General features: G+C 45.5%; 1 protein-coding gene across 1 annotated transcript in view; it reads left to right on the top strand.

Moving 5' to 3' along the window:
* The window catches only part of LOC109404609 (protein Atossa), a 56,615-nt gene that overhangs the window by 25,979 nt on the left and 17,367 nt on the right, over window positions 1-13,269 (top strand). Inside the window, exons 2-7 of the mRNA XM_019677514.3 lie at window positions 6,084-6,935; window positions 7,002-7,138; window positions 8,128-9,188; window positions 9,512-10,392; window positions 10,737-11,657; window positions 11,731-11,990. Of these exons, the coding sequence (XP_019533059.3) occupies window positions 6,084-6,935; window positions 7,002-7,138; window positions 8,128-9,188; window positions 9,512-10,392; window positions 10,737-11,657; window positions 11,731-11,990 (4,112 nt within the window). The remainder of the gene's footprint in view (window positions 1-6,083; window positions 6,936-7,001; window positions 7,139-8,127; window positions 9,189-9,511; window positions 10,393-10,736; window positions 11,658-11,730; window positions 11,991-13,269) is intronic.

Below are 13,269 nucleotides of genomic sequence, written 5' to 3'. Positions count from 1 at the left end.
CTTCAGCGGGAAGAGGAAATGCTATTAAATTAACACAGTTTATCTTGGCATGGGACTGTTACGACATGTGAAGCCGAATCCAATTGATAGGGACAGGTTTGCGAGAAAGTGAATGGAATTATGTTGCTTGTCATGATGAAGGTCCAAGTACTGCACCTACATGATAAGTGATGGTTCATAGATCTTTATCTTTTTTCGTAATGTCCGCATTACATTTCGATTGTGTTGTTCTGGAACGTGATTGTTCTGGTACGCCAGACTACTAACTTGAGCAGCAGTACTACCTATTTCGGTAGTTTCGGTAATTGCTTGTTCCTGGACTTCAGTACAACATAATTGTCAAAAATGTGGAAAGGGTAGCTAAACTTGTTGTTATTGAACAAGTTCAGCGTACAGTTGACATAAAGTACCAAACTGGCATTTCAAAAATAAGTGTGCTTCAAGAAATTGGTTTTTCGAGGAATACCAGAACATGGTTTTCCGGCAAAACTAATTCTATAATAAAAGTTCATAAACGAACTGAAGTCTGCGATTTGAACCCATTATTTTGGTCCAGCCAGGCTTGCGCATATTAGCCTAATTAGTTTCGCCGGAAACCCATGCTCAGAAATTATCTGCTATAGCATATAACTTGCATTCGCAAGTTAATCATCCGATTCATCGTTGATCGGTCTTCGCGAAAATCAGCCTGGTATTCGCTAACTAAAGACTCCCCAAGAGGACTTAGACTGGTGAACAGGAGTCGCGAAAGCATCGAGCTAAATCATGCCATACAAACACTATGTTATTTTATTTTATCTATTCATATACATAGATGCGCTCAAAGAAAATCTCAAGGTTGCAGGGATCCTCTGATAGCTGTCCATCTACTTCGTAGACAACATTAACAAATTTCATCTGGATATGACAAAGGTGCACCATGTGACCACTTAGGCGGATCCTCCACACTATCCAAACCAAACCATCGGAATTCCCCCTTTGCCATTTACATATGTACCTATGTACTCTCTGTTGCATGAACCAGAATTTTGAATGACCTACTTTTGAGCGCTCTAGTAGTGCGCGGTGAGGTAACTTTGGAATTGGAGTGAGAAATCCACCACGAAAGGGGAGTGCAACACACGGGCCCCGTTCGGTTGGTGGATACACATATAGAGGTAGCTGCTGCACATTGCGCACTCCGCGTACAGTTGGATATGAAAGTGAAGACGTTGTCGTCGCCCTGCATCATCATCGCATCGCAGCATGGGTAACTCCCATCTATGTGCCAAACAGCCCACCACCTACCTCTCTCATAATGGTGGAGAGTGATGATGGATGGCGGATGGTGCTGGCGTTGAACGGTATCATCATTCAACACACGGTGTGTCTGGTATAAGAAATTTATTACAAAAAAATAGGCATCGCTAATTTTTACGTTACGTGAAAGTTGACGCTACTAGCTTTCATTCAAGCCCAACATCGAAATATTCCATCGGGGGAACTTTTTCATACAAAAATTGGGTATGTTTGTTAAGTAGAAATAGGGATTAATTTGGAACCGTTCATTTTGTATGGGGAAAAACAGTATTCTGAAAAAGTTGTTCGAGATCCCTCGGTGGATTTTTTTGAGGGACCGTGCAAATGAAAGCTGGAAGTCTCTATTTTTGAATAGCGAAAAATTTGGCGATGCCCAATTTTTTGTTATAAACCTTTCCCATACACACGCCGTGTAACATGCTGCGCCGCATACATACAAGAACACGTGTGAGCTGTTCGATGATGCATGTATGCAAGGTAATTCAGTCACTCGGAAGAAAGGGAAACTCATGCCCACTGTTTGCGCTGGTGGGTGGTAGCAAGGTGTTTACTACTGACTCCCAACTACAGCAATTCTCCCAGTTGTCCTCATTTGAGGGTCAAGTGGGATTTGAACAATCAATAAACTCTTCAATGTTGTCAATAACTCATAGCACATGCCTCCGCCGTGCGCTATAGCCTGTATAAAATGTCCGCATAGCGTTCCGACTAATACTATCTTCATGGGTTAACGAGTCAAAAAACGTCAATTTCAGCATTACTTAAATGGATGCTATCAAATGATTTCCTGTAGGTATTCTTAATGAAACTGAGTTTTTTTTTTGAAGAATTTCCTGAATATTGCTGGATAACTTCCTGGTAACCCTGCAGGCCTGCAGTGTTTACATACATGTATTTTCTGCTCAACATCGCATTTAAGATAAGACATAATCAATACAAATATACGCCACAATAGGGCACTGTATGAAAATCTATACTCTTTCACTCTTACAGAAACACCAAAGTCAAGAAACGTCAAAATCCCATGCAAGATCAAAACAATGCAGCGGCCTATACTCGATTTGTGGCTCGCCAAGTCACGCTCCACCTGGTCCGCCCATCGTGCTACCTGTGCTACACGCCTTATTGTCCCAACCGGATCAGTAGCGCACACTAACTTTGCAGGGTTGTTATCCGGCATTCTTGCAATATGCCCTGCTCGCCGGTTCATTTTGGTTATGGCCGCTTTCTGGATGATGGGTTTGCCGTAGAGTGCAGCGAGCTCGTGATACATCCTTCTCCGCTATACACCATTCTCCTACACACTGCCGAAGATCCTTCTTAGCACGCGTCGCTCCAAGACTTCGAGTGCTCGCAGGTCCTCCTCGAGCATGGTCCATGTCTCGTGTCCGTAGAGGACCACCGGTCTTATTAACGTTTTGTACATAATGCATTTGGTGGTAGGTGAATCTTTTTCGATCGCAGTTTCTTCTGGAGCCCGTAGTAGGCCCGACTTCCGCTGATGATGCGCCTTCGAATTTCACGACTCACGTTGTTGTCAGCCGTCAGTAAGGATCCGAGGTAGACGAATTCCTCCACCACCTCGAAAGTATCCCCGTCTATCGTAACATTACTACCCAGACGGATCCGGTCGTGTTCGGTTCCGCCTACCAGCATGTACTTTGTTTTTGAGGCATTCACCACCAGTCCGACCTTTGCTGCTTCGCGTTTCAGGCGGGTGTACAGCTCTGCCGCCGTTCCAAATGTTCTGGCGATAATGTCCATGTCGTCCGCAAAGCAAACAAATTGATCGGATTTTGTGAAAATCGTTCCCCGGCTGTTGAGCCCGGCTCGTCGCATCACGCCTTACAGAGCGATGTTGAAGAGTAGGCATGAGAGTCCGTTGGATAGTTCATCCAAAACCCTTACGCAGTTTTGCACACCGTCCATCGTTGCTTTAATCAGTCTAGTCAGCTTCCCAGGAAAGCCGTTTTCGTCCATGATTCTCCATAGCTCTGCGCGGTCGATACTGTCGTATGCCGCTTTGAAGTCAATGAACAGGTGATGCGTTGGGACCTGGTATTCACGGCTTTTCTGGAGGATTTTTCGTACGGTGAAGATCTGGTCCGTTGTCGACCGGCCGTCGATGAAGCCAGCTTGATAACTTCCGGCTGATAACGAATGAGTTCGTATTCGTTTTAGGTGACAGACGACGGAAGGTGACATTTGGGATAGCACTTTGTAGGCAGCATTCAAAATAGTGATCGCTCTGAAGTTCTCACATTCCAAATGATCGCCTTTCTTGTTAATGGGGAGATTATCCCTTCCTTGCACTCCTGCGGTAGCTGATCGGTTTTCCAGATCCTGACTATCAGCCGATGCAGACAGGTGGCCAACTTTTCTGGGCCCATTTTGATGCGTTCAACTGCGATACCATCCTTACCAGCTGCTTTGTTGGTTTTGAGCTGGTGAATGGCATCCTTAACTTCCCTCAGCGTGGGAGTTGGGTCATTTCCGTCCTCCGCTGCACTGGCGTCGTTGTTTCCTCCATTAACGTGGTCTCCCGTACCTACGTTCTCCACGCCATTCAGGTGCTGATCGAAGTGCTGCTTTCACCTTTCGATCACCTCACGTCCGTCCGTCAAGAGGCCTCCGTCTTTATCCCTGCATATTTCGGCTCGCGGCACGAAGCCTTTGCGGGATGCGTTGAGCTTCTGATAGAACTTCCGTGTTTCTTGGGAACGGCACAGCAGTTCCATTTCTTCGCACTCCGCTTCTTCCAGGCGGCGCTTTTTCTCCCGAAAGAGGCGGGTCTGCTGTTTCCGCTTCTGTTTGTAACGTTCCACGTTCTGTCGGGTCCCTTGCTGCAGCATTACCGCCCCCGCTGCGTTCTTCTCCTCCGAAACCGTTCTGCACACTTAGTCGAACCATTCGTTCCGTCGATTCCGTTCCATGTACCCGATGGTGCTCTCGGCTGCGTCGTTGATGGTGGCTTTCACTGTACTCAAGCAGTCCTCTAGAGGGGCCTCATCGAGCTCGCCCTCGTCTGGCAACGCGGCCTCGAGATTCTGCGCGTATGCTGAGGCGACATCCGGTTGTTTCAGTCGCTCTAGGTTGTACCGAGGCGGTCGCCGGTACCGTACATTGTTGATTATGGAGAGTTTTGGGCGCAGTTTTACTATTACCAGATAGTGGTCGGAGTCGATGTTGGCGCCACGATAGGGTCCTGACCTCGATAATGTCGAGAAGTGCCGACCGTCAGTCAGAACGTGGTCGATTTGAGATTCCGTCTGCTGTGGTGATCTCCAGGTGTAACGATAAGGGAGACTGTGTTGGAAAAAGGTGCTACGTATGGCCATATTTTTAGAGGCGGTGAAATCAATGGGTCGTAGGCCATTTTCGTTCGTCTGCTGGTGGGCGCTGAACTTACCAATCGTCGGTCTTAATTCCTCCTCCTGGCCTACCTGAGCGTTTAAATCTCCTATGATGATCTTGACGTCGTGGCTTGGGCAGCGATCGTACTCGCGTTCGAGCTGTGCGTAAAATGCGTCCTTGTCATCATCAGTGCTTCCGGAGTGTGAGTTGTTTATTATGCTGAAGTTGAAGAATCGGCCCTTGATCCTCAACCAGCACATTCTTTCGTCGAATTATTCTGTTGTTGATTTTCCGTTACAAAGGTTTTTTACGTAGGGTCTGACACCAACTCCAACTTTCCAGAGGACCACAGTGCACAGTTGAGCTTAGAGTCCTTCCCTGGCACTCGGACGTTGAACAGCCGCCCCTAACATGGGGATCAGACGCTGTTGTGAGCCGCTCCTCCTGGGGAACAGACGCTCAGGTTTGCCGAAGAAAACCCCCCTTCCCTGTCAGCCTACGACCAAAGTTCCCACCCGGGTTGGTTACCCAATCTTCGCTACCGATACCACGAGGAGGTAGGGATAGGAGTTGCTGGACAGAGGCTAGTGGGCTAGTGCGCAGCATACCCAGCCTTTACCGTTGTCACATCCTATCCTAGCTGTATAGTTATAGCAGCTGTTTTGTTTGTGGGGACTCCTATTCGATTTGGTCAAGTTTTTACATCTTTCGGGAAATCTCCCGAAGTTGGAATAAAGTGCAGTAAAGGCAGCACAGTGAAAATTATTGATTTCTGAAAACCGAGTTTGGTAGCTGTATGGTGCTTGTTTTGCAGTCGTGTATTAGCTTATGGTTTATAATTGACTAGCTTCCATTTTATTCAGCGTTGACTGCTTCAATTCGATGGTTACACAACAGAAAGCAAATGACTGAAGCTTACAGTGCTTGGGGCGTCCTGAAAGGTTATCTCACACATAACAGATGCTTATCCTAGAACAAAATTTAACTCAATGCCTGTGTAAAAACAGCAAAAACGCTATGAATGCGATCGTTGTGCCATCTCCAAATAATTGCCAGTTAGATTCCATTCGTTCCATGATTTAAATGGTGGTCGAAAGTGTTTACACACATTTATTTTTGTACGTCAATATGAACGTCTGTTATCTGTGGTTATCTAAAGTGAGAATTCAGTTTTATCAGTTTTATCAGAAGAATGTTTGGTGGATCAGTCAAGACAAACGTTGAAGTTTATGAAGGATTTCTGACGACATTTTTAGTCTCGGTAGTCATTAGCCCATGGGCGTTTGAAGTTTGGTTGACAATAGGACAAATCCAACTGATTGTTTTTGCTATCATTTTATAATGTAAACCGATGTAAACTATACTTTTCCGATGTTACATGTTCGACAGTTTATCTAACTTCTATTTCCTTATCTTCTGTATTTTTCCAGATGCACAGCGGTAGTTACATCTCAGCCAAACACCCGGCCATCCCGGTGTCGATCGGCATAGCGTCGATCGTCCTCGAAGGCCGCCCAGCGATCCTTGACGAAGGTTCGGCGCGTTCGGGCGATAGCTCAACCGCCGGTGGTGGTCCAGGCGGCGGAGGTGGCGGTGGTGGTAGTAGTGGAGGAGGGGGAGGAGGTGGAGGATCTTCCGACGAGGATGGTGGGTTTCATAGACCGGTAGACGACGGAAGGAGTAGAAACTACAACTTTGTGGAATCGGTGCAGTGCGAGGGTGAATTGCTTGTCAACGAACGGCCGCAGTCGTTCATGTCCGATACTGCACAACGGATCAATCTGAAGCTACAGCAAATTAGGGCCTGTCCCGGTACGAGCAAGGATGTCGTCGAAAACATGATTGCCGTAGAGGTGGTCGCCGGTTCTTCCGGAATGGGTCGCCGAGCAAACGATCGGGACGGGTATGGAGGAGACGGATATGGAGTCGAGACGTTTCACAATCCCACTGAGACGACGTCCTTGCTGACCAGCGCCAAGGCATGGGGTCGCGATCATATCTACAGTGGGTTCGAGAAGATGAAGCTGCTGGGTGCCGTTTCGCCGATCAAGGTTCCACCGACTGCCGCTACACCGTTCATCAATTTTTCATCGAATGTGAACCGGAAGAAATCCGATGCCGGTATTGGGATTCCGTCTCCGGCAGCAACAGCAGCAGCCAGCTGCAGCAAGCAACGTTCCCGGGAGGGGCCCCACTGTGAGCAGTTTCTGAAGAAAGTCGGCGTGATCAAGGCGGATCCCAACGATGAAACGGAGCACAGCTGCAGCTACCGGAACGAATTCGTAAGGCTGTGATCGATTTAATTGAACCATCATGCTCTCTAATGCGATTATTTTTCCCTATTGCAGTGTCTACGCTGGCAGGCTTATTTCAAACAACTGTCGTCAATTCTTACTTGCGGTGAAGCGATCTGTATAGAAGTATACCTTGGACCGGAAAATCATGCCATTCTGCTAGAACAATGGATTTTGAAGCTTAAATTGAAGTAAGTATTGAAACATCAAAAACAAGTTGTGTATTTATTGACAGAGGGGAACATTGAAGTTGAATTAACCCTAATGTAGGACGGGAATGAAATCAACTGTTTTATCGATATCTCGGTTCGGTTAAGAGGTATAAATAGTATTTCTTCTGGAATTCCTTTAGCTGCTTGCGCGCTTCTTAAGGTCCTTACCGGAATTTCTGAGTTTGATTGATATTCCAGGGGGTTTCCTCGACATTCGTGCTTTCTCCAAGAATCCTTCAGCAGATTCATTCTGGGTTTGTTTCGTAATTCTTCCGGAAATCCAGCAAGTATTCCCACTGAGATTGATCCCGGAACTAATTTTGAGTTTTCTCCTGGGTTTCTTCTAGAGATTTTTCTAGGATTTTTTCGAGATTATGCTTCCTACAATGATTTCTCAAAGGAATCATTTTAATCGGATTTGCTTCGAGATGCCTCCTGGAACTTCGCGCAGGTTTCCTCTAAAAAAATCCTCCAGAAATGCCACCAGGGATTCTTTCCGCCATTCCTCTAGAATTTTCTCATTTCTTCAAGAATTGGGCTTCCTCCAAAGATTTCGAAACAAAAATGGGACACAGCTTTGTTTCAGGATTCCTTCCAGTATTCCTACCAGAATACTTTCCAGAATACTTCTAACGTTTCCTTCTTCAGAAAACCCTCCAGTTATCCCTCTCGAGATTCCTCTAAGCATTCCTAGATTCTAATATTTTTCTCTCCTTGTTTGAGCTTCCTCCAAGGATTCCTCAGAAGACACTTCAAGGGTTTTCTTCTGGGATTCTTCACATCTTTCCGTCAGGAATTGTTCCTGCTGTTGGAGTATGATAGTGACAGCCTAGAAATGAAATTCGTCATGGTCATCTAGAAATGTTACAGTTAAAAAAAAAAACAAATTAACCATGACTAATGCCTAACCCAAAGTAAAAGTTAAATAGACAGTACACAGTTTTAAAATCCATATTTTCCCTTTTCAGAACATCTGAATCAACGATGACGCTACAATCGCTCTGTGCTGCCATCCGTAGTCAATTATATTTTTCGCAAATATCCGCCTGGACCGATTTGATAAAGAATTCTCTGGAACCGGAAATTTTCAACAATCCACGTATCAAAAAGGTATCGGTCGACGGTGAACTAGGGGGCGGAGCGTCGGTTAGTACACCCATCCCAATCGGTAGCAATGGCGTAGGCGGAGGACCAGGAGTAGGCGGAGGAGGCCATAGTGGGGGAGGGACGTCGCCGTTGGTACTGCCGAAAGCGAAGCTGGACATTTTGTTTCGCATCCGAGGTTACGACAATACGGCCTGCTTCAATGATAATCCAAATGTGCACAATTTCCCCGATGCCATCATTGCCGATAACTACGTTATAGAAGTGTGCTTGAAGAGTTTACCGCGCCTGGAACGGATACCCAGTATCAATGATGAAATGGATGCCAAAATGAACGATCGAATGGACTTACCGTGCCACGAGAAGGGGAAGCATCGGTGTGCTTTCCGGGACGAGGACGAGGAAGATCCTCAAACGGGAGAAGATGACATGTCGCCTGCTGCGGTGAGTCACCGTGAGAAACAGCTGATGAAGTACAAGAAACGTATGATGAAACGAGAGAAAAAGAAGAAGTCTACGGCACCGGATGCAAGCAATGGGAGCGGTAGTAGTAGTCGTGCTGAATCGACGGTGCCCATGATGGTTACCCCACCTGTGTGTAAATCACCGGCACTGAATATTCCGACCGTGAATCATCATCATGCCAGCAACTGTAGCAACTCCTCGCCGTATACTTCGTCAATCAATCTGATCCAACCGCCACTGTACTCGAATTGCGATGATCTGTACCAACCAACCTCGTGTGCCGTCAGCAACACGAAAGCAACTCAGACTGCCATCTTTCTCAGCGGCAACGGCAGCAGCAACATGGCCAACTGTGGCGGTAACGTAGTAACCGTAGCCACCCAGACAGACGCGAGTGGGTGCTGTTGTCTTTGTGCAGAGCAGCAACCGGAGCCGGTGAATGGTCATAGGCCGAGTAGAGGTATGTTCAGAGTAATATTTATGAATTTCAACAATAAGGAATAGGGCTTTTAAACTTAAGATGACGCATAATCATCAATAGCAAATGATGAAATTTTGGGCTAAGGTTAGTCTACGGATGGAGAATTTATGTAATGCAATAACGCTTTTGAAGAACTTCAAAAAGCGCGGTCACGGAAGAATCACGTAAACACATTGCTAAGTCTTGAGAAGTAATTAGAAAAAACAGATTGTTGTTTAACAAACCATTAACACAAGCCCGCTTCAGATAGACTACTTAACCTTGTTTTAATCGAAACTATTTTTTCGTATTTTCTCTTTCAGCCGGGAGATCAACGAGCACAAACAGTGATAGCAAAATGCAATATATTAATAGTAATTATAATGACTGTGATATTAGCCAACAAGAAGAGGTGGCAGCCGTGGTCCATCATGATGAGCAGTCGAAGCGCCATCATATAGAAGATGAAGATGAAGAAGAGGAAACATCAAGAGGCCTTCGAAAGGCCGAACTGCTTCTGCAGGCCATCCAAAGGACAGCCATCATTAACGACCACCAGCACCAGCTACCGGATGTGGCCCATTTCAAAAACAATAATTACTATAGTGGCAGTTACAATGATAATAACAATACCGGTAGTGATACAGCAGCAAAGTGTGAGCGAAGAGAATGTGATACTTTTACTTTCAGTAAGAACGCCCTAGATTTAGGTGACTGTCGTTTATGCAAACGACAAAAAACGAAGCATAATTTTAAGTTAGCTCTCAACAAGTCGGATAGCAGCAGCTGTGGTAGCAGTAGCAGTAGCAGCAGTACCAACAATAGTCCTCCCGGGTGTCGTCGAACGCTGTCGGAGAGTTTGGTCGGCCACTTTACCATACCATCGTCTTCGTCGCCGGGTGGTGCGGACGATGAAACCGACTCGGCATCCTATCATAAAACGCGCCAAAGCGGTAAGGACGTTAGCGATCTCAGTGCTGCTCTGAGCAGTTCAGCTGGAGCGACGGTTGTCGATAGCTTTGAGCAGCTAAAGAAAGGCTACCGCCGAGCTTTCTCCGAAGATGTCATCGATACCATTGATCTGAGCGTGGCACTCGGAAAGCCAGCATCCTCCGGTTCGGGTATTCCGATTGGTGGCACGGTGGATGACGATGAAGATGAGGACGAACGGAACGATGCCACCTTCTCAAACTGCGAATGTCCGGTACGTATACTACTGATGATGATAAAGCAAGACATGGTCATTAATTCCGTCGTTAGTTATGCAAAAAGTTAATTTTCCAACCAACTCCCGTTTACGTCACATATTTTGAATCAAATCTCTGAAAAAAAATCATACGGTTTTCTAATAATCTCGGAGTTATCCTCAAATATACTCAACAAAAAACTGGACTCCTAAAATAAGCCTTGTCTAACAATCAGTAGTTATGGCAGTCAATAGGTATTAGAATCGTGTAGATCTCTAGGTAAAACAACTGTTTCTAATTTTAGGTAAACAACTACACATACATATACATGACTAACAACTTCTTTCATAATCCATTTCAGATGATGTTCGCCCAACCTTCACCGGTTGATCGTCAGGTTCGTCGTCCCTCCACATTTGCCACACCGATCGTCAACGGGATGCAGACATCAACTCCTGCCAACAGTACAAGCAAACTTCCTCTCTACGTCAGCTGCACGGAAAGCGACTATTCCGTCAGCACGGCCAGCAGCATATCACCCCACAAGAAACAGATACTCAGCTGTAGCGCAGCCATGGCCGGCAGTTCGCGCCTCCTGGTCGGTAGTAAGTCGTCGTCGTCGTCTTCCTCGAATTTCACCATCCCAAAAATCAACCTTACCAATGTATTCAACGTGTCACCTTTGGCCCGGGAGGATTCCGGCTTCATCAGCAGTTCCAGCCCGATTCCCATCAATGGGAGTGTGTTCTATTTTCCAAATTCCAACCGATTGAACGTACACAAATCCAACTCTGCTCCGACAAGCCAACTGTCACCGGGATCGTTATCACCCAGATTCCTTCGTCACGCCTGCAAGAACCATCGCTCACGTCACCTATCGGAACGGAGCTCCGTTTCGGAGCGCTCATCCATCGGTTCCGACGAGCAATTCTCCGACGAAGAGTATTCCTATTTGATGGATTTAACCAGCAACTCCAGCAACGGCAGCAATTTTCGTCTCAGCCCTAGCAAACTGCCCAGTACACCGTTGAAGGCCAGTAGCCTCGCTCAACGACCGTTCAGCAAACCTTTCAGCAAAAATTTGTTCAAATTTGGACGATTACCGCTGCTGGGGTCCCTGGAGGAGTCGCTATTGCAACGCAGAATCGCCCCAAGGTTCCAGGTTGCTGATTTCAAGGTGCTGCTTGGCGCCTCGGGGAGCTTCTGTCCAACGCAGCTAACCATACCGGTAGCGTCGTATTTTTACGAACTGCCAGGGCAGCACCTAACTACACCCTATGTGGTAAGTATCTATTATCTGCTATCGCTTACATTTAGCAGAAAACAAAAAACATTTTCCTTTCTATTCTTCCCAGTGTGAACTACGTCTTCCAAGGAAAGGTTATTCCATCCCACGGCAGGGAACGGTACAGGCCACGTTGCTCAACCCGCTCGGTACCGTGGTGCGCATGTTTGTGGTGCCGTACGATTTCCGCGATATGCCAGCCATGTCCATGACGTTCATCCGGCAGCGAATCCTAGCGGATGACGACACCAGCAAGGGGGCGATCGAGAACGTCGAACAGCTCAGCAATGCCGAACAGATGAAGCTGCTGCGGTATGCGATCCACTTGAGGTAAGTTATAGTGTCCAACGATGAGTTCAAGATGCGAAAAGTAAGTCCTTTTGAAAAAAAAATCAGATGTAGGGTAGGTAATCAAAAGTTGAACCAAATTACGGCTTTCCGGAGTAGCGCAAATTTTGAGTGATTTTTTCTCCCACATGGAAATAATTTACTACGGCAAAATATTATGCACATGAAAGCCACGGGTATGAGCTTCTTGTTCAGTGGTAAAAAGTTTGAATTTACACCGAATTTCATTGAAAAATTCGATTATTCGTCAACAATATTTTTAATCTTAATTTGAACCATCGTAATCATAATTTGAACCAATTTTAATCTTAATTTGAACTACTGGCGGCAGCAGCTCGAGCATCTCCCACAACAGCCAATTTCGTGCTGAACAATAGAAAAACACATGGATCTGCTAATTCCCATAACTATTTTTCATTAGGCAGTGGAATTTCAACTAAGAATGTTCTAAACTCTTCAGGAACTTGGAAACTAATTTGTAATTTTTCATCCCCCAAGAGTAAACAAAACAACCACTAGCGCAGTCTGGTGGCCAACACTGGAAGCTCGCCCCCGTTTACTAGTTCAAATTTAGATTACAAATGGTTCAACTTAAGATAACATTCTCCAAGTAAGAATTACTTAAATTTGATAATTTTATGACAAATAATGCGAAATATTATTCGGTTGGTCGATTCTACGATAAATAAGCTTTCATTTGACGCGTTCACATATTGTGTTTGATACAATGCATGGGCTGTACGAGTGCACCGAAAATGTGCTTTCTCTGGGGGGAAATGGGTGAAATCACAGTGATTTTTCAAAAGCCTGTTTTCCATGACAAAAACGCCTTTCTCAATGCTTTTAAAGTCCATGTTATCAGGTTATATTACTGAAAGCTGTTTAACATCTTTTTCGGGATAATATTTGCCTAAAAAGTACGTCGTTTTAATGAATTTCGAAATGGTTCAAATTAAGATTACAATTTGACTAGTTCAAAGTTTGATTTCTTACCCTACCTAGGTACCTACAATAGTAGCTAGCCTCAACGAAATAACTTCGTCGAATCTTTTAGACTCAAAATGTTATACCTACATACTTGGATGGCATCATATTCTAAGTAGATTCAGGTACCTTGCAAATTTCCAAGAGGGCTACTTGAACAATCACACATCACATTCTTCCACTTTTCCGCTGTTTAAGGTCAGTGTCACTCGACCCTACTAAGAGCTACCAGCTCACCTTAGCATGATTATCAAAGCGTGTACATACTATTTCGGTT

This window comes from Aedes albopictus, chromosome 2 (assembly GCF_035046485.1).
Source record: "Aedes albopictus strain Foshan chromosome 2, AalbF5, whole genome shotgun sequence".
Lineage (NCBI taxonomy): Eukaryota > Metazoa > Arthropoda > Insecta > Diptera > Culicidae > Aedes > Aedes albopictus.
The sequence above is the reverse complement of the archived record's forward strand: the minus strand, read 5'-3'. Positions and strand labels throughout refer to the sequence as shown.